The sequence below is a fragment of the Trichosurus vulpecula genome, chromosome 3, assembly GCF_011100635.1.
Source record: "Trichosurus vulpecula isolate mTriVul1 chromosome 3, mTriVul1.pri, whole genome shotgun sequence".
NCBI lineage: Eukaryota > Metazoa > Chordata > Mammalia > Diprotodontia > Phalangeridae > Trichosurus > Trichosurus vulpecula.
Genome location: NC_050575.1, coordinates 275985721 through 276005680, shown reverse-complemented (window position 1 = coordinate 276005680; position 19960 = coordinate 275985721). Strand labels below are relative to the sequence as shown.

Genomic DNA, 19960 nt, shown 5'->3' with positions numbered 1-19960 from the left:
TTCGCATTATGGAACTTCTCTCATATTCTATGATTCCTTAAATATTCCTTCTTGTAGATGAGTAATTATATCTGTAAGTTCATTTAGAACCCTGGGTCTACATTCCTACATTCATACAACCCTGACTACGTTCAATACAGTTAGGTGCTCTCCGGCCTCTCCACTGATTTGTCTTGGGCTTCAGTTCCCCAATCCTTTTTGTGCCTTTCTCAGTTTTAGGATCATTCTCCTTGTTGGAGAAGACAAAGAAAATACAAATTGCACAGCTCTGTATTCTCTCTATCGTCTGCTAACCAGAGGGTCTAGAATTTTAAAATATCCTAAAGGATCAAGCTGTGTCTATTAATGGTCAATCTATACATCCTAGAGAAAGTAAGATGAGAATTTCTATTTCAAAATAAAATGATAGTTTCTTCTTGTAAAGTATTTGCATAGAAGTGCATATGCACCTGTGGGAGAAATTATAGTAAATGACGGTAAAATTGTAAAATAGCATAAAAATTCTTACATTAATTTCATAAATGAAAATGGAAGATCCTTCTATCATCTTTTCCGAGTGGTAGAACTCTCCTCTGCTGTTTTTCTATTCCCTTCTTGTGACATCTAAGTAGCAAGTGGATAGAGCATAGAACCTGGAGTCAGGAAGAGCCGAGTTAAAATCCAGCTGCAGATAGTTCATAGCTGTGTGACCCTGAGACAAGTCACTTAACTTCTCTTTGTCTCAGTTTCCCCAGCTATAAAATGGGGATAATGATAGCACCTACCTCAAATGAGCCTCAAATCAGAGAACTTCTATAAAGCACTTTGTAAATATCAAAGCACTATATTAATGCTAGCTATTATGATTTCTTAGGCAGCTAAGTGGCATAGATGTGAAAATCAAATGAGACGGTATTTCTAAAGTGCTTAGCACAGTGGTTGGCACACAGCAGGCGCTTGATAAATGCTTGCTCTCTTCCACCTTTTTTTCTTTACCTGACCATTTAGTTCATCATTGTTCGTTTTCTGAACTGTCTTCACTGTATTGGTGTGAGTGTAACGAGACAATCAAAAAACCATCTCGTTGCTTAGTCGTCACACTCTAGGTATTAATGCCATTCAGTAGCTGTAGAGGAAGAGACGACAGATGAACAGTTGGGGTGTATGCTAGCATCTTTGATGTAAAAAGACCCAAGTCTAGGGTATAATTTGTGCAAGATACATGGGAGAGCAGGAACAAGAATGACAGAGCATGAAGAGATGAGTGGTTATGATCCATACCAATGAAGGGAATACTGGTATTGATTAGATCCTAGATCTCTTCATTTGATAATGTAGTATAGGAAACTAACCTAGAGACTTCTTGTCATAAGTAAATCTGTAATAAAAAGGAATTGATTGCATTGTCAGCTTTCAGTCTGTAGGTGGCAGACCAAGGCAACCTAGCTCAAGCATTTGCCAAAGCTCATAGGCTCTACACCCATTAATGAAATCCATACCTGAACATTCCTGCATGATTTGACTGCTAAAATAATTTGCTTGTAGCCAAAACCTTTGTGTGCCTATGGTAGCAGGGAAAGAAATTTCCTACTGAGATTTCAAGTAATTCCAGATGGCATCTTCATACAACAGGAATCTCGCACAGAATTCTTTTGACTTTTAAAATACAGTGACCCGAAGCATAACTTCATGCTTTCAAAATGGCTTATTTTATTATGGAAATGTGCTTTGGGGGTTTGGTGTGTCTGATGGTTGAGGAGAGATGTAATTTCAGAGTGGGCCTGTGGGGCCAGCCTTGAGTCAACACGGAAAAATAAAAGTTAGGATGAGATCTCAGGGAAGGTATCTTCTTAGCAGCCTGCTGGGTGGTGTGACCTTCAAACGGACATGGGTACCAAAGCGCCTCAAGGGAAGGGGGTTGTTTGTTTTTTGTCTTTATACCTCCCTCCTGACACACTTTACCTACGTGACCGGAACAAATCACTTCACCTTTCTGTACCCCAAACAACTAGCCAGGAGGAAGGGGAAGGCAGCATTTAGTAAGCACCTACTATGTGCCAGGCACTGTGCTAAACACTTTATAAATATCTTATTTGGTTCTCACAACAAGTTGAGGAAACTGAGGCAGTAGACATGAAATCATTCACAGAGGATCACACAGCTAGTGTCTGAGGTCATATTTGAACTCAGGTCTTCCTAATTCCAGGCTCAACACTCTATCCATTGAGTAACATAGCTACACCAAGAGCATGAATTGCAGATGATTTGTTGAACTGTGTCGATGGAGGGATTTTCTATACCCAGATTTCCCTACACTAGTGGTCTTCAAGTATTTTGGTGTTGGGATCCCTTCACTCTTAAAAATGTTTAAAGACTACTCACTTAGTTTATGTGTTTAGTTTAGTTTATATTTATATTTATAACTTTATATTTGTTTATATATAAATATATTAAAATATAAATTTATATTTATAACTATTTACAAATAGCATATTAGAAATGAAAACATCTTAGTATTATTATGAAAAGTATGACCCCTTGAATGGATCTTGAGGACCCCCTTGGGTCTCCAAACATCATTTTGTTAATTGATGCCCTAAATCAATGAAATCACAAGTATGGACAAAGAGAAATACCCAGTCCACCGTGGTACTCTGTACACAATAGACAGTTATTATCTGCTTGTTGAAATAAATTATTGAATCCCGATAATAAGAACATTAGACTTCTGTGGGATGATTTATACAGACTGAAAGTCAGAAGCCTCCAGCTACATACCTTATAGAATGACAGAATGTTAGATCCAAAGGAGACTTTAAAGAGAGATTACTCCAACCTCCTTATTTTACAGATGAGAAAACCAAAGCCCAAGATCCCACAATGACAGTTAGGAAAAGATCTTAGGACTTCTGACTAATAGGCCTGCTAGCTTATTGCCTCCCCACCTCCCCCAACTTCTTTCCTCCCTTCTGAATTTTTAAGAGAGGACAGACAGTTCAAGACAAAACCAAAGGAAAAGCAGAATCTATCTTGAATCCCACATTGTGCCTTTTGTTTTTTTTCGTCCTCAACCTTCGGTCTCTTTAAAAGCAAGTCACTTAATCTATGCTGATTCAGTTTCCTCACTGGTAAAATTGAGACCTTCCAGGATTGTAGACAGGATTAAATGAGATAATATTTGTAAAGAGCTTTGAAAAACCGTAGAAATGGTAGCTATTATTTAAAAGCCAATTCTTTGGAAAGGCTCTGAAACTCATTTGCCCCAAGGTGTAAACATGTTATACCAGCTTAAAATGTTAGCTGAAATCTACATTTTCAAGAAGATCAAGATTTTAAGTTATTAAGGAAGGAAGCAGTAAATTGAGGCCACTAAGGAGTAGAAAATGGATTTTTGGTGGAGAAGGACTGGATAGCAGCCCTGGAACAAAGATAAGATATTACAAGATCAAAATGAGAGAGGTGCTATTTACCACCCTAAACCTCTGCATTACTCGAACTACTTTTTTTTTGTTAAATTTATTTGTTTATTTTTAATTTACAACATTCAGTTCACAAGCTTTTGGGTTTTAAATTTTCTCCCCATTCCTCCCCTTCCCCCTCCCCGAAACGGCATGCAATCTGATACAGGCTCTACATATACATGCATGTTAAACATATTTTTACATTAGTCATGTTGCAAAGAAAAATTATAATCAATGGAATGAACCACAAGAAAAACAAAACAAAAAAGAGAGAGAGCAAATAGTATGCTTCAATCTGCATCTAGACTCTGTAATTCTTCCTCTCGATGTGGATAGCATTTTCCATCTTGAGCCTTTTGGAATTGTCTTAGAACCTTGCATTGCTGAGAAGAGCCAAGTCTATCAAAGTTAGTCATCGCACAGTGTGGTTGTAACTGTGTACAATGTTCTCCTGGTTCTGCTCCCCTCACTCAGCATCAGTTCATATAAGTCTTTCCAGGTTTTTCTGAAGTCTGCCTGCTCATCATTTCTTTATTTTTTTTTCTGTGAAAAAGATACCCCTGAAAAAGATTTTTATTTCTGAGAATAAATTAATTTTTTTGATAAATTAAAAAAATACCCTTCTATGTACAGGTCTTAGAGTTGGGAAGAACTGTGTTCGGGGGATTGGGGTTGTTTCTTGGGATAAATTAAACACAAATTTCAGGGATACAATATAAATAGGGTATTAAATAAAGAAACTGAGAACCCCTAGATGATGGGTTCTTTCACTCAGAGGTTGCAAGTCTTTCTCTTCCTCTCAAAAGTGTGCCGATAGTAGGACAGGAAATTGTCCACGGTGAGGCTCAGAAGTTGCCATTTCAGACAGGAAGTTCAGCCTGCTCACTCCGTAACATATTTGGCCTTAAGCAGAGCCATGTCCCGCACAGCCCTGTCTGTCCACTGTCTGTATTCCCGGGTCACTACATAGCCCCGACATTTCTTCTGAAAGGCAGAGGCTCCAAAGGGTGCAGGGCCAAGAGCATCCACTTCAGGAGGAACGGATACCCCCAGGGCCATCATGACAGAAGCTATATTGCCCATCAGGCCCTGGGCTTGTAGCCTTGCAGCTGCAAGTTGAGATAGCAAGACAGAACTGTCAGGATTCAGGTCAGCCTGGTCATCACTCACAAGCTGCAGGTGCTGGGCCAGGGCCGAGAAAGCACCTCGGACCTGGACCAACCTCTCTCCATCTCCCAGGTCACTCCACGACATGAAGGGGACAGCTGCAGGGGCCAGGCTGCTCAGCTGGAGCTCAGGGGCTGAGAAGCCCGGGTCACTGAAGGGGTTGCCTTGGTACTGGAGATAAGTTTGCAGCAGCACCGATGTGTTCTTCTGCTTGTAGAGGGCCAAGTTATAGGCTTGGTTGATGGAGGCAGCCAGGGATACTGGGGCACCCAGGACAGAGGGTGCCAGCGGCAGAGACAACAGGCAGAGGACAACTAGTGAGTTGGCCATACTTGTTCCTTTCCTTTGCTATCCCTTAGGTCTCCTTAAGTCCCTGGGGCACCTTGCTCATCATTTCTTAAAGCACAATAGTATTCCATTACATTCATATACCACAACTTGTTCAGCCATTCCCCAATTCATGGGCATCCCTTTGATTTCCAATTCTTTGCCACCACAAAAAGAGCAGCTATAAATATTTTTGTACATGTGGGTCCTTTTCCCATTCGTTTAATCTCTTTGAGATACAGCCTTAGAAGTGGTATTGCTGGGTCAAAGGGTATGCTCTTTGGGCATAGTTCTAAATTGCTCTTCAAAATGTTTGGATCAGTTCACAACTCCACCAACAATGCATTAGTGTTCCAATCTTTCCCACATCTTCTCCAGCATTTATAATTTTCCTTTTTTTGTCGTGTTAACCAATGTGACAGGTGTGATGTGGTACCTCAGAGTTGTTTTGATTTGCATTTCTCTAATCATTAGTGATTTAGAGCATTTTTTCATATAACTATAGATATCTTTAATTTCTTCCTCTGAAAACTGCCTGTTCATATCCTTTGACCATTTATCAATTGGGTGGAACTACTTATTAAAATAGAAATGTATATAGCGGTGAGTGGGAGAGACAGTCTTCCAATGAATGAAGAGAGAGATGCTGAGGTAGTGGAGATACCCACTCCTAAAAAGGTTGAGAGAGTTGAAAGCTGGGGCCCCCAAAGGGGGCCTTTGTACTGTGTTCCAAGGGAGCAAGGACAAATTTTTGCCTTTCTTTGTATCCCTAGTGCTGAGCACAGTGCTTGACGCGTAGTAGGCCCTTAATAAATGCTAGTTGACTGACTAAAGGTTATTATAGGTCAAGGTGAGTAATGTAGGGTATCCTCTGCTATAAATTGTCACCCACATATGTCCTGGGGTGTATGTGATGGTAGTTGTACTGTCATGAACTATCCTACCACTAATAATGATGGGGGTAGGAAACCCATGGGGTAGGGTGGTATATTAGAAACAGCGAAATTCTCATGGAAACAACTGTAAAGAATCCAAAGAGGGAACCCATACTGTCTACATGTCAATGAATATCTATTCTCTCCCCTCCTTCCTAGATCCTTGGTGGCTCATTCATTTATTCTACTATTCTTAGGGGCCTTTGATTCATTAGGTTATTAATTTCACTCTTTAAAACTATACCTACTTATTAGTTTGAACTGGCTTGGAGCTACTATTCCAAAGGATCTCCAAAGTATTTTTGTTTTCCAGTGGGAATCACTGTCTCTGCCGCCTCCTTTGCTTCATGCTGAGGTGAGCTATTTCTCTAGGTGTGTACCTAAGCTCACCTCCTTACCCAAACGTTAATCTGAGCTGCTAACATTAACCATGAAACAAGGATAAGTGACCTTTTGTATACTTCATATAGAAGGGGATAAACAAAAGTATACGAAGGAACAAGAAAACAAAGGGATAGAGAGAGTTAACACAGCCAGCATTGGTTTTTCCTCCTTGAGGCTTCTTCTTCCTCATGGGGAATAGTCAAGGCAAAAACTCCAGAGGTATAGGGGGCAGTTAAGGGAAGTTTTGATGTCCCCATCACAGTGGCTGGGAAGTGAGGGAAAAAGTAATGATCACCAATCATTCTTATGTCTCTCAGCAGTGCATCAACAGCATTGGTAGCAACAAAAACAGTAACAGCAATAGCCATCTTTCAGGTTTTTGTAAGAAATAACAGAGGAGTATGAGCCCACGGATACTGCTCAGTGCTCTACCCTGTAATGTCCACCGGGTCCTGCAATGGAGAATGAACTTTGAACTCTTACTCTGACTTGGCTCAACTCCTTCCAGTACCTTTCTCCCAAATATCTTCACAAAACCCTTTGCAGAAGTTCGAGGATCAAAACATCACAAACTGATGGATTCTAGGTTTGTGTCTCCATGGCAACATGGGTTATAGTCAGTCCTCCCTGGGGCCAGAAATTTTGCAATCCCTTGCAAAAATCAGGTGGAGTATACTTGGAATTTTTAATTAGACAGCATAAGTAAAAACATCACAATTTTAAAATAATAAGGATTAATTTCCAGGTAGTTATCTTACATTGTTGAAAAAAAAATGTACATCAGCAATGCATACATAGGCACGGCGCTACACAAAGCATCCCTTGGCAATATGCTTTAGTGATTAAATGTCCAAATTATGTGCAGGATATAATACAAGAACATCCCCTAGTATACAAACAAATGATAACTTACAGCAAATCAACCAAAGTAAAACCAGCTAGCTATAACAATATCAACAAACTTATAAGGAACAAATTTTTTCTAATCATTAGTATATGTGCAAATAAATAAGTGAAACATTTAATAAGCAGATGTTAAAACATAACAAATAAGTAAGTAAATATAACAGTAAAATGCCAAAATGAGCAGTAATTAAGTTATGCATCCATAAACATGTACGATTACATGCAAGGCCCACTTTAGATGGACAGTCTCTAGTATTGTCACCTAGATATATGTGTAACTACTTCTGGTTCAGTGATAATATCACAGATTAGTCTAGAGCAGGGATTCTAACCTGGGGTAAAATTGTTTTATTTTGTTTTGTTTTTTAGCATTTTGATATCTATTTCCAAGGTAATCATTTTCCTTTGTAATCTTTTCTTTTATGCATTCAAAAGCATTATTTGGAGAAGTGGTCCATAGTCTTCACCAGGCTGCCAAAAGGGTCCAGGACACAAAACATATTAAGAACCTTTAGTCTAGACTCTAGACGCTGATTAAATGGTTGAACTCTTTTGTAACTTGCTGACTTTTCAGCTCCTATACCTAAGCTGGTAAATGGAATGGGTTATGACCATCTTCATCATTACAGATGTAGGCCTGCTTCTCCAAATCTGTACTTTTTGAAGTTTAGGGTTATGGAAACACCAGGCTAGCTATCAGCATTTTCTTGCCTTGTTGGTTGTGTCTACACCTTAGGATGGCAGCTAAGTGGTGAAGTGGTTAGAGTGCTGGGCCTGGAGTCACAAATACTCATTTTCTTTTTTTTTTTTTTTTTAAAGGTGTTTTATTTATTTTTAGTTTACCACACACGGTTCTACATAGTTTTGAGTTCCAGTTTTTCTCCCCTCCCTCCCCCCTCCTTCCCCAAGACGGCATGAAGTCTCATATAACTGTCATGTATAACTTCGCATTGAATTAATTTATGCTCTAGTCAAGTCGTGGAGAAGAATTTTGACCAATGGAATGAATCATGAGAAAGAAGAAACAGAACCAAAAAAAAAAACAAACAAAACAAACAAGAAAAAAAAAACCCCAAAAACAAAAACAAAAGAGAAGCAGAAAAGGCGAGCATGTAGTGTGCCTCAGTCTGTATTCAAACTTCGCAGTTCTTTCTCTGAATGAAGATAGCATTCTCCATCGTGAGTCCCCTGGAATTGTCCTTGCCCCTTTAGGTTGCTGAAAGAAGCGCAGTATGTCAGGGTTGGTCCTCACGGAATCCACATATCTGTGGCTGTGCACAACGTTCTCCTGGCTCTGCTCCGCTCACTCAGCATTATGTCGTGTAGGTTTTTCCAGGTTGTTATGAAGTCTGCATCATCCCCATTTCTTATGGCGCAATAGTATTCCATCACCTTCATATACCACAGCTTGTTCAGCCATTCCCCAATTGATGGGCATCCCTTTGCTTTCCAATTCTTGGCTACCACAAAGAGAGCTGCTATAAATATTCTTGTACATATGGGTCCTTTTCCCGCTTGCATGATTTCTTTGGGATACAACCCTAGAAGTGGTATTACTGGGTCAAAGGGTATGAACATTTCTATAGCCCTTTGGGCATAGTTCCACACCGCCCTCCAAAATGTCTGGATCAGCTCACAACTCCACCAGCAATGCAACAATGTTCCAATTTCCCCACATCCTTTCCAGCATTTATCATTCTCCTGATTTGTTATTTTAGCCAATCTGACAGGAGAGATGTGGTATCTAAGAGTTGAAATGTTTTTGTACAAAAAAAGCCAATGCAACAAGAATTAGGAGGGAAGCAGAAAATTGGGAGAAAATCTTTGCAACTAGTATCTCTGATAAAGGCCTCATCTCTAAAATATACAGGGAGCTAAGCCAAATATATAGGAATACAAGCCATTCCCCAATTGAGAAATGGTCAAAGGATATGAACAGGCAGTTTTCAGAGGAAGAAATTAAAGCTATCTACAGGCATATGAAAAAATGCTCTGGATCGCTGCTGATTAGAGAAATGCAAATCAAAACAAATACTCATTTTCATGAGTTCAGATCTGGCCTCAGACACTTTACTAGCTTTGTGACCCTGGACAAGTCACTCAACCCTGTTTGCCTCAGTTTCCTCATCTGTAAAATGAGCTGGAGAAGGAAATGGCAAACAAATTACGCTGGTATCTTTGCCAAGAAAACCTCAAATGGGCTACAAAGAATGGGACGTGACTGAACAACAACAGCAATACCCTAGGAAGCTCTGTCTCTGAAGCTTTAGGTAAGAAAGGGCTTGCCTCTGGATTCCGTCGTCTTGCCTTGTCTAAAACAGGTTTCTGTTTTATTTGAGGCAAGGTTGTTAGGGAATAATGCTGTTTCTCTTTCATTGGAAACATCACCTTGAAAGCTCCTATCTGGTTCTGAGAACCTCTCCATGACTGTTGGGTGTTCTCTTTTGCTCAGACTCTGACACTTCTTTCTACCTCATAAGAAAGTCCGACGAACTCTCCTATGGATAATAAGTGACTGTCTTGACAGGAAGGAAGGATGTAGGCATTTATTAAGCATCTTCTATGTGCCAGACATTGTGCTTCAAAGATAGTACCTCATTTAATCCTCACAACAACCCTGTTGGTAGGTGTTATCATTATCCCTATATGTTAGATGGGGAAATTGAGGCAGGCACAGGTGGGGTCAGTTGCCCAGGATCACATAGCTAGTAAGTGTCTGAGGTCAAATTCGAACTCAGGTCTATCTTGATTTCAAGTCTAGCACTCTATCCACGATGCCACCTTGCTGCCTCTAGCTGATAGGGCCCCCTCTACTCTGTTTGCTCTTTAGGGCAAATTACCCAGTCCCTCAACATCTTTGTGTGGATTATATTTCCACTGATCTGCTAACTTGTTTGTCTCTTGAGAACCAAAGTTTCTCAACAAAATTTTATCTCCTTGTTGAAGGTCTCAACAGTATACCTGGACGTCATGTTGTCATTTGTTTCTGTTGCGTCTCTTTTGAGCAGAAGTCACAGCTAATTGTAGACTTCTTTCAGCTCCCCCCACTCCCCCCACCTGAAAGACATTGTGAATATTCATTTCATTTCCTTCTTCTGAAATTCCAAAACACAAGGCAATAAATAGGTAGATGTGGCTGTCACTGAAACATAAGAAAATATGGTACAAAGCCCATGATATCATCCCTGCTGGAATTAATTGAATGCATCTCCTAGAAATGCCACGTGTGGACTTTCAGTGAGATTCTTGTGGTCTCAGAGTTCTCAATATGTTTAACAGCATATGGTTGAAAGATGGTATGGTGGTCCTGTGGGATGATGGGTCTCTTTGTAGGTGACAAGATAGAGTCTTCGATTTTTTAATATCTGTCAAACATTTCCTTGAGTAATTTACTCTCAAAGCCATTGCCTTGGGAAGAATGGACACTAGCAGGAAATCAGTACACTGAAAAGGACTTTAAAATACCCCAACTTTTCCTAAAACCCCTTAGCAACCAGATACTCTCTGCTTCCTGGTTGGGTATGCTGGTGCATATCTGGTAAAATGATCAGTTACTACCAACATATGGCATATTTTTACTGTCTCCTTCCAGAAATAATACAGTCAGGTTTGCTGCAACTTATGTTCTTCAAATACGTAGCACAAGTTGGCAATGCTTTTCTTTGCACGCCATGTGGAAGGGGAAAGGAGTAAGCATTTACATGGCACCTACTATGTGCCAGGCGCTGTGCTAAACACTTTATAAATATTATCACATTGGACATAAGTTACACACTTCTTATTAATATCCACTGATCCGGGGCCAGTGAAATCTGTTTCTTACTAGCTCCTCGGTCTCTCTTGACACACATATCCAGAGCCATCATGCAGAGCTTTCATGGCTATGCAGAGTATGCTCTGGGTAGCATCAACTGCCTCCTAGTTCCATGTGGGATCTGTCAGTCTGGCATTGTGCTCCATTGCATTAACTCCAGCTTTTGTTATTGTCTCATCAGTAAGACTTCTTCTGGTAACTGAAACTTGAGTCTTTTAGCATCATGTTTTTGCTTCTTGGCCTGTATAGTTTCTCTCAGCCCTTTATTAGCCTGCTGTCCTCACTGATGGTTACCCATAGGTAACTGAGACAAAGAAGGGTGGTAAGCAACCATAGACTCTTTGGGCTGGAAAGGATGACAGATTCATTTCAATTCAATTCCAAAGGCATTTTTTGAGCTCCTCTTACTATGTATGCTAAGCATACAAAGGCAAAATTGAAATTGTCCCTACCCTTCAGGGTCTAACAGTCTCATTGTGGCTATAACATGTACATGGATAAGTAGATATTGAGAAAAATGAGTATTTTCTTATATTAATAACCAATTTTATACATGGGACTCAAAGATCTTTTTGATTATTAATAACCAATCATTAACAGGTCAGTTATTTGTCCAGTTTTTTTTCCTCTTTTTGCTTCCTTGTGAAGGACAGGGCTGACAATGAGACATTCTCCTCCATCTTGTGTGGAACCCTACCCAACTGGGAGAGCTTATTTCTGATTAAAGGTTAAAGACCTTAGCTTAAAAAGGCCAAGGTCTCCCACTGCAACCAGGGCCAACTCCAGTGGTCCTGATCTATATCTGGCCTTTGGACCCAAATGGAGGAGAAAGTAAGGCTGGTGACTTTGCACAGCCCTCCCTCACTTAAATACAATTCACTGGGGTGTCATGGCATCACCTCCCTGATGTCATGGTCCTCTCAATGAAGGACAAACAACAACAGCAAAGAGAATCTAGTCTGGGTGAATTCCCACTCATTTTTCTACTCGGGTAGATTGCTTGAGACAGGAGTGGTCTGGCTTGAGATGAGTCTCTTTGTCCAAGAGTGCTGACATGATCAAGGTCACATTTCCCCAGCCCCTCATTAGAATAAGTCCACCTCTCATTATAATATTCATTCTCTCATTAATTGTTAACCAATCAGAGTTGATTTCCACCCATTAGGGACAACCCCTTTTCCAAAGGTATTTAAACATTCGAGCAACCTCCATTCAGGATCTTTGGTTTCTGAGAGAACCACTGACCGCAATTTATTGATTATCTGCTAGCTCAATTAATAAATTGATTATTAATTAGCCAGAAACTCTGTCTCTTGGGCTTTTCATTAGTCTCAATATACAAAGAATGGGGGGACGCTAATATTTGAGCTAACGGCTGAGCTAATGGTTAGAGCTCACAATCTAAAAAATGGTGGACAAAACATATCCAAAAAAGAGATACACAACATATAGAATATGAGTGGGGGAGACACTAACAACTGGAGGAATCAGAAAAACCCTTGTATAGCAAGTGACACTTCAACTGAGTCTTGAAGGAAGCTAAGGATTCTAAAAGAGATAGAGAGGGAGAACATTTCAGGTTTGAGGGATGACTTCAAAGAGAGAGATGGGAGATGAAAAGTCATGGATAAGGAGCAATAAAGTAAGTAGGCCACTTTGGCTGGAACATAGACTATGGGATGGAGAGTAATATGAAGTCAGGTGGGATAAAGAAGTTGGAGGCTGATTGTGAAGAGCTTTAAAGGCCAAATAGAAGTGTTTGTATTTTATACTAGAGCTTATAGGGAACCACTGAAGCTTCTTTTTAAAAAAAATTGTTTTTTTCCCATAATTACATGTTAAAACAATTTTAAACATTTTCCTTTAAAGTTTTGAGTTCCAAATTCTCTCTTCTTTCCTCCCTCTCTTCCCTTCTCCCTTCCTGAGACAGTAATCTATCTGAGATATGTTATATATGTGCATCCACTGAGGTTTCGTGAACAGAGGAATGACATGGTTAGAATTATGCTTTAGGGGTATCATTCTGTATCTGCATGGAGGATGGCAGCAAAATGAGAGTTTCTGGGACCAAGAAAACAACTTAGCCAGGTGAGAAATGATAAGGATATAAATTAGGATATAATTTATAATATATGCTGTAATTTGTAATATAAAGGCATGGGTTAGGATGGTAGCTATGAGTAGAGAGAAAGGGGACTAGTTTGAGATAGGTCGTGGGAATTGGAATCAAGCAATGATTGCATATGGGCAGTGAAGGAGAATGGAGAGTTGAGTTTGGTTCTGAGGCTACAGATGTGGGTGACTTGAAGTATGGTGGTGCCCTTGACAGAAATTTGGAAAACGTGGGTTTTGGGGATGAAGATTATTTTGGATGTGTTGAATTTAAGATATTTATGGAGCATCCAGGGGAGATGGCTAGCATGTGATATGGAATTGGATCAAGGAATCATGGAATTGAAGTTTGAAGGGACCTTCAAGATCACCTAGTCTAACAACTTCATTTAGAGATGGGGAAATTAAGACCCAGAGGGGTCAAACAACCTTCTCCAGGTAAATATCAGAGCCAGGAATTGATACCATGTCTTCTGATTCCAAATGTAGATTTTATAGGTCATCTAACTCCCCTGTTTTACAGATAAAGAAACTGAGCCTTGGAGAGATGAAGTGAATTCACCTATGCTCAATTCAGTGTGTTATTCATGATGCAGTAACCAACTCTTAGCAGTACCTTATAGCCATATAGTCACATAGGACTATATATGTATATACATGTATACATATATATAGCATATAGTCATAAAGCACTTAATAGGGGATAAAGCATTTCCTCATAATCAGCTTATGAAGTGAATAGTACAGACATTACTATACCTGATTTACATACGAAGAAACCCAGGTGGTCTGACTTAAAGCCCTACATTCTCTCCATCAAACCACGTTGTATCCACAACAAGCCAGAAAGAAACTCGGGTGACTTGCTCAGTTGTGAGGTCAGCCCGTATCTGGACTCCACTATTTGAAGACTCATTAGCTCTTTTCAAGTATTTAAAGGGCTGTCACATGGAAGAAAGACTAGACCTGTTCTACTTGACCCAATAATGAATAGGCCTAATAACAACGGGGGGGAGTTGTCGCATAACACACAGAGGGTTGATTTTGAAGTCAGGGAGACTTGGATTCAAATCTGGCCTTTGATCATGATAAGAGTCCTCACCCATAAAATGGGTCTGGTGATACCTGTTGTTCTCACCGTATAAGATTGTTGTGAGGCTCAAATCAGCTAGGTGAACCTGGACAGAACGATGGGAAGACATGAGTTCAGATCCAGCCTCAGACACTTACCAACTGTGTGACCCCGGGCAAGACGCAGCCTCTGCCTCAGTTTCCTCATCTGTATAATGGGGTTTAATAATAGCACCCACCTCTCAGGGTTTGTTGTGAGGAGAAAAAAGATAATATTTGTAAAGTGCTTTGTAAACCTTAAAGTGCTATGGAAATGCTACTATTATCATACACTGGGCGCAGTGTTTTTGGTACATATGTAATAAATGTTTATTGGAAGAATGAACAAATTTCACAAACTTTGAAGCAGTTACAATTTGTCATTATTATTATTAATTAAGACAGTTTCCCACCAGAGCCATGCGAAAAGGGCATAGTCTGTCTTGGGAGGTAATCGATTCCCCTCTGCTGGAGGTGACCGCATAAGAGCCGGGTGACCAATTTAGCAAATATGGTATTTCTTAAGAGATTCCTGTTCAGGTGCTGACAGAACTAAAATGCTTCTGAGGCCTCTTCCGACTTTCACGACTTCATGCCGCCTCACGGAATCAGTCAATTTAGAAGTGAGAAAACTAAGGCCCTGAGAGATGATGGAACTTGCCTAAAGTCGCAGCCATGAGGGACAGGGTGGGAATTTAACTCAGGTGGTCTGACTCAAAGCCCTGCATTCTCTCCATTAAACCTCATTGTACCCACAACAACTCAGGAATTCTGCTCCTGAAGTGGTTTCTGAATTATCAAAGAAGGATTGACTTGTCTATATTATATATATGAATGCAAATATTATGCTCTTAATATATGCATATATGAATACATATATTATATTCCTTAATATACATAGATGACCACCCATATTCCTTATATACACATGAATGAATATATTATATTCCTTACATATACATATATGAACACATATTACTTTTATGTCTATGAACACACATTTTCCTTATGTGTACATATATGATTCACTGATATGTATATAAATACACAAACAATACATACATACATGTGATTCATCAGCACTGGATCTGCAGCCAGAGGACCTCGATTTAAATTTCAGTTTTTCCACTTACTATGTATGACCTTAAGCAAGTCACTTAACCTCTGGGCCTCAGTTTCTTCACCTATCAAACGAGGAGGTTGGACTAGATGGCCTCTAAGTTCCCTTTCAGTTTTAAATCTTTGATGCTAATGATCTGCCAATTCTCAATTACCAGAAATATTCTGATAGATTTTCCTCACGTTAGATAACCAAGAGTTTCCTCTAAGTCTAACCCATAAAACTGTGAGCTCCTTGAGGACAGGAACTTTCTTTTGCTCTCCTTTGCACTTAACATGTTGCCTGGCACATAGTAGGCACTTAATAAATGTTTATTGATAAGCCTCATGATTGACTTTAGATCAGGGCTCCTCTTTAGAGCAATGGTTTCTAGCTTTAGTCAGTTTACCCAGGGTTCCTCACCTATAGATCTAAAATCTTTCTGTTAATTGAAATACTATTCAGACTGTAATCCTTATATTTTCATCCTGATGCTAATCTGCTTGGTCTGAATACAGATCATGTGTGTGTGTGTGTGTGTGTGTGTGTGTGTGTGTGTGTGTGTATCTATATTTGTGTGTACCAAAAACGTCTAAAATATTGAGAGGAGGAAAGAAAAAAAAAGAAAGGTCTAATTAAATCTGTAAAACAGGTCAACATTGAAAAATCAGCCCCTGACTCTGCTGCAATTATTGGCCTGGTCTCCTTTCCCTGGGAGTGCATGGCTGTTGCCATGGAGGACAGGAAATCCTGAGTCTGCCCCAGCTCAGAAAACACTGGAAACTCTCCGACTGTAAATCACAACAATTTTTGTCCCCAGAAGCGGCTGTTTGCACACAGTGTTTTTTCTGAAGTCTGGTTTTGTTGGCAGCAGAGCTTCCACGTCCTTGCTGGGTCTGATGTTAATGCGCCTGCTTCATGCCAGGCAGAGGATATACAAATCTGGGGGCCCGTGGAGGGTGGGGGAGGGGAGGGAGGAAAGAAGGGGAGGCTGGCTTGTTGGAATGGGGAAAGAGAAGGGCAGGAGTCAATAAAAGGACTTGCCAATAAGTGCCTTATATTATATCCTTGGAAGTGGCTCCTCAGGATGAGAAATCTGGGAACCGGAGTCCTCTGACTTGCTAGCTGGTGATAGTTCCACTGTGCCATTTAAATATATGACTAACAGCCTTTGGTCCTGAAAGATCTAAACGTTTGGCCCCAGTATCCCCTGGTGGTTAAATGCAGGTGAGGACATTGACTTGCCCAAAGTAAGCCTGGGGAGAGCTAATGTTCTAACTCTTGGTCCAGTATCCTTTCCCATATGCTATGCTCCCTGTCAGCACATAGGGGTATAGGAACTAGAACTGGAAGATACCCCATTCCCTCTTTCTTATTGTACAAAAGAAGAAACTGAAGGCCAGAGTAGTCTGGTGACTATCTACTATTAGCAGGGCTGATACCGAGCCAAGGTGTTCTGATTCTAAGTCCAGTGCTCTTTTCTTTATACCCTAGTAGGAACAGACTCTCCTAGGTGCTTAGGCTCCCATCCGGAAATCCCGGTGGAGGAAGTAGGAAACTCCCAATGGGATTTGGTTCCAACTTTTAGCACCAACCTATGCACATAGTAGGTCTCAATAAATATTTGAAGGAATGAATCAATAAAGCAGTGACTTTCAGTTTACCTCAAAGGCCTTTTGGTACAAGACTGAAATTCCTTGTACCTTAAGGCTCAATTCCTAGTTAAAATGCAAATCTCATTGGGATAATAATAGTGAACACTGATATGCAAAGCACTCATGTCATTTCCCAAAGAGACACAGGTCTCAAGGTTGGAGGTATCTTCTGTGGCCATCTAGTCTAGTTTATATGTGAATAAGCATCCCCTTATGACATACTTGATAAGACGACAGCCAGCCTTGACTTAAAGATCTCCAGGTAGGGGAGAACCCAAATCAGGGCATTCTATCAACTAACAAGCATTTATTGGGCACCTATTGCAGAAGACTATGCTAGGCACAAACTATGACACAACTCCCACTCATAAAAACCTTGCATTCTAATGGGACAAACAAAGGCATATGAAAGTATATATTGTGTGAATAAATACAAATGGTACTATTCACATGGTGATAGCCATTTAAAGAGAGGGAAGAGGTCAGTTGTGAAGGGGTGTGTGTGTGTGTGTGTGTGTGTGTGTGTGTGTGTGTACTAAAGCCCAGGGAATATATATGTATGCAATTGTATATATCTTGCAGTGGTATAGGGCACATGTGTGTATGTGTGTGTGTATCTATATATGTTAGGGAGGTACAGGGCAGGGAAGGTCATCATTGAGGAGAAAATGGGGTAGAGCTGGGAGGCCAACAGGGCAGGAGAGGTTTGAGGGGAAACTTTGTCCTACTTGGAAGGCTTTTTCCACACCTGTCCTGCTTAGGCCGTGCCCTTAGGCCCTCTGTACCACGTAAAGACTTGCCCGATGGTGTAGAGTCTCTGGTTTTTTAGCTCTCCTGATGGAAAGTGCCTAGGGTTTGCTACTTTCTTTTCTGTAATTTGTGTCCCACCATACCATTCCCTGGTCCTAACGCTATAATTTCATAGGATGGACATAATTCTACCAGCCTACTAACTCCTACCATTTAGTGAAAGTAATCAGTCAGTCTGCTGCCACCCATTTCTCCCTTCCCTCTAGAAGCAGAGATTAGATATGGATGAGAAAAGGGTAATTTCCAAAGACCTGCAGAGTTTGGGAAAAGACTGTGAAGTGGATGGAGTTTTAGACTCTGAGTCAAAAGAACTGGTTTGAATTCTCCCTCAAACCTTTAGTAATTAGTTGTGTGATGATGCTAGGCAATCAACCAATCAATTAACAAGTATTTATTAAGTATTGTCATCTATAAAATGGAAATAATAATATTTGTATCACTGATCATGCAGAGTTATTGTGACAAAAGTACTTGGCAGGGTTTTATAAATGGGAATTATTACGTAGCAATACAAGCCCTGGGGGTTCTTATCCCAATAACCCACTTGTCCAGATGAGTCAGGTTCCCAGACGGCTGGCTAGCGGCTTCTCCCCCTCAGGGTTCTTGAGGTTCTGCTGTTGCTGTGGACTTGATGCTCCGCTTTGATATATTCTCCCCAGTATTAGTGGGAGAGATCAATAATTAGTGTTCTGGTGTCACATAACTAATTAATGTCAATGAACTTTTACAGAGCTATTTAATGAGAAGATAAGAACAGAAATTAAAATCTATTACATCACCCTCTGAACCAAAGCATTTAGGTAGATTCTCCCCTATACTGTCTTGGTCCCTGGGGAGAGTGGGCTCAACCTTAAGTCAATTGCTACACAGCATCTACCCCACCAAGTTCACTGCTGATTGTGTCATAGCTGATGGATGAGCCGTTCCCTTGCTGGAGGGCATGAAGACTTGGCTGTCGCTGACCAACTGCTAGGCTGGGTCATGCAGGCCTCTCCTCCCCAAGCTTGTCTATTGACGAGACATCTTAGAATTGCTATTCCTTCTACCTTTTGAAATTTTACTGGACCCAGTATCAAATAGGAACTGGCCCCACCTCAGACCCAGATTTGCCCAGTGGGACATGAGCTGCATTTATGGCCCTGGATAAGAGAGGGCCTCAAGCCCCTCACATACCTGGAGTCATAGAGCACTTCACTGTAATTATATTTGATGAGTTCTCCATTACAAATATTTTTGGGAGTTTGAAGGAGGGGTCTGTGTGTGTGTGTGTGTGTGTGTGTGCATGTGTGTGAATGTGAATGTGAATGTGAACATGGAAGGAGGAAGTTCAGCTTTTTTAACTCTGTAGGGGAAAGGTTACGGTGGAGGAGAAGGGAAAGAAGAAAAGAAGAGAAAATAAGGGAAAGGGAAAATATAATGAAGGAACAGGAAGAAAAGAGGTTTATATGTAGATTTGTGGTGATATCAACTATATTCTTGACTTATATTGGACAGTAGAAAGAGCCCTGGATTTAAAGTCAAAGGATCTGGGTTCAAATGCTACCTCTGATAGGAGGTATAGGACAGTCACAACTTCTCAATGCCTTAGTCTCCTTACCTGTAAAATGAAGGGGCTGGACTAGATGGCCTCTTATATCACTTGTAGCTCTAAACCTATGGTTTTATGAACTAATTTTGTTTATATGTCTTGTTTTCTTAACTAGATTGTGTACTCCTGGAAGGCAAGGTCCTTATTTTATACACATACACATATATATGTATGTAGGTATATGTATATGTATTATATATACATATATATTTTTCTTATGATTACAGCATTGGATATACTCTAAATGCTCAATAAATGTTTGTTTACTGATCTAGTGGGTGACGATTAAATCAATGAATATGTACAGGCAATTGCTGACTCTGGGAAAAGCATAAAAATCTCATTGTTTGTTTGATGATGCTGGCAGGGAATGTTTGTTTCTAGCAACATAGCCTTGACCCCTAGTCTCCTGAGAGTTGAAGGATTGCTTATTAAAATAACTTTTTATATTACATTTTTAAAGTTAATAGGTCCCTTTATAAATTAAGTTTTGTTCAAGTGAGGCCCATATTAGTTATAAAAACTTGGACAATTAAACAAGCAATTTCTCTTAGGAATCCTTTAGAATAAGTCCGGTTCTTTCAACAGAAGAGTTTAAAAAAAAAACCAATTT

At 40.2% G+C, this 19960-nt stretch overlaps 1 protein-coding gene across 1 annotated transcript; it reads right to left on the bottom strand.

The window, feature by feature from the left end:
- Positions 1–4322: 4322 nt before the first annotated feature.
- LOC118842479 (cardiotrophin-2-like) lies at positions 4323–4937 on the bottom strand. The gene has a single exon (XM_036749969.1). The coding sequence runs from the start codon at positions 4935–4937 to the stop codon at positions 4323–4325; it is 615 nt and encodes a 204-aa protein (XP_036605864.1).
- Between the last annotated feature and the right edge of the window lie 15023 nt (positions 4938–19960).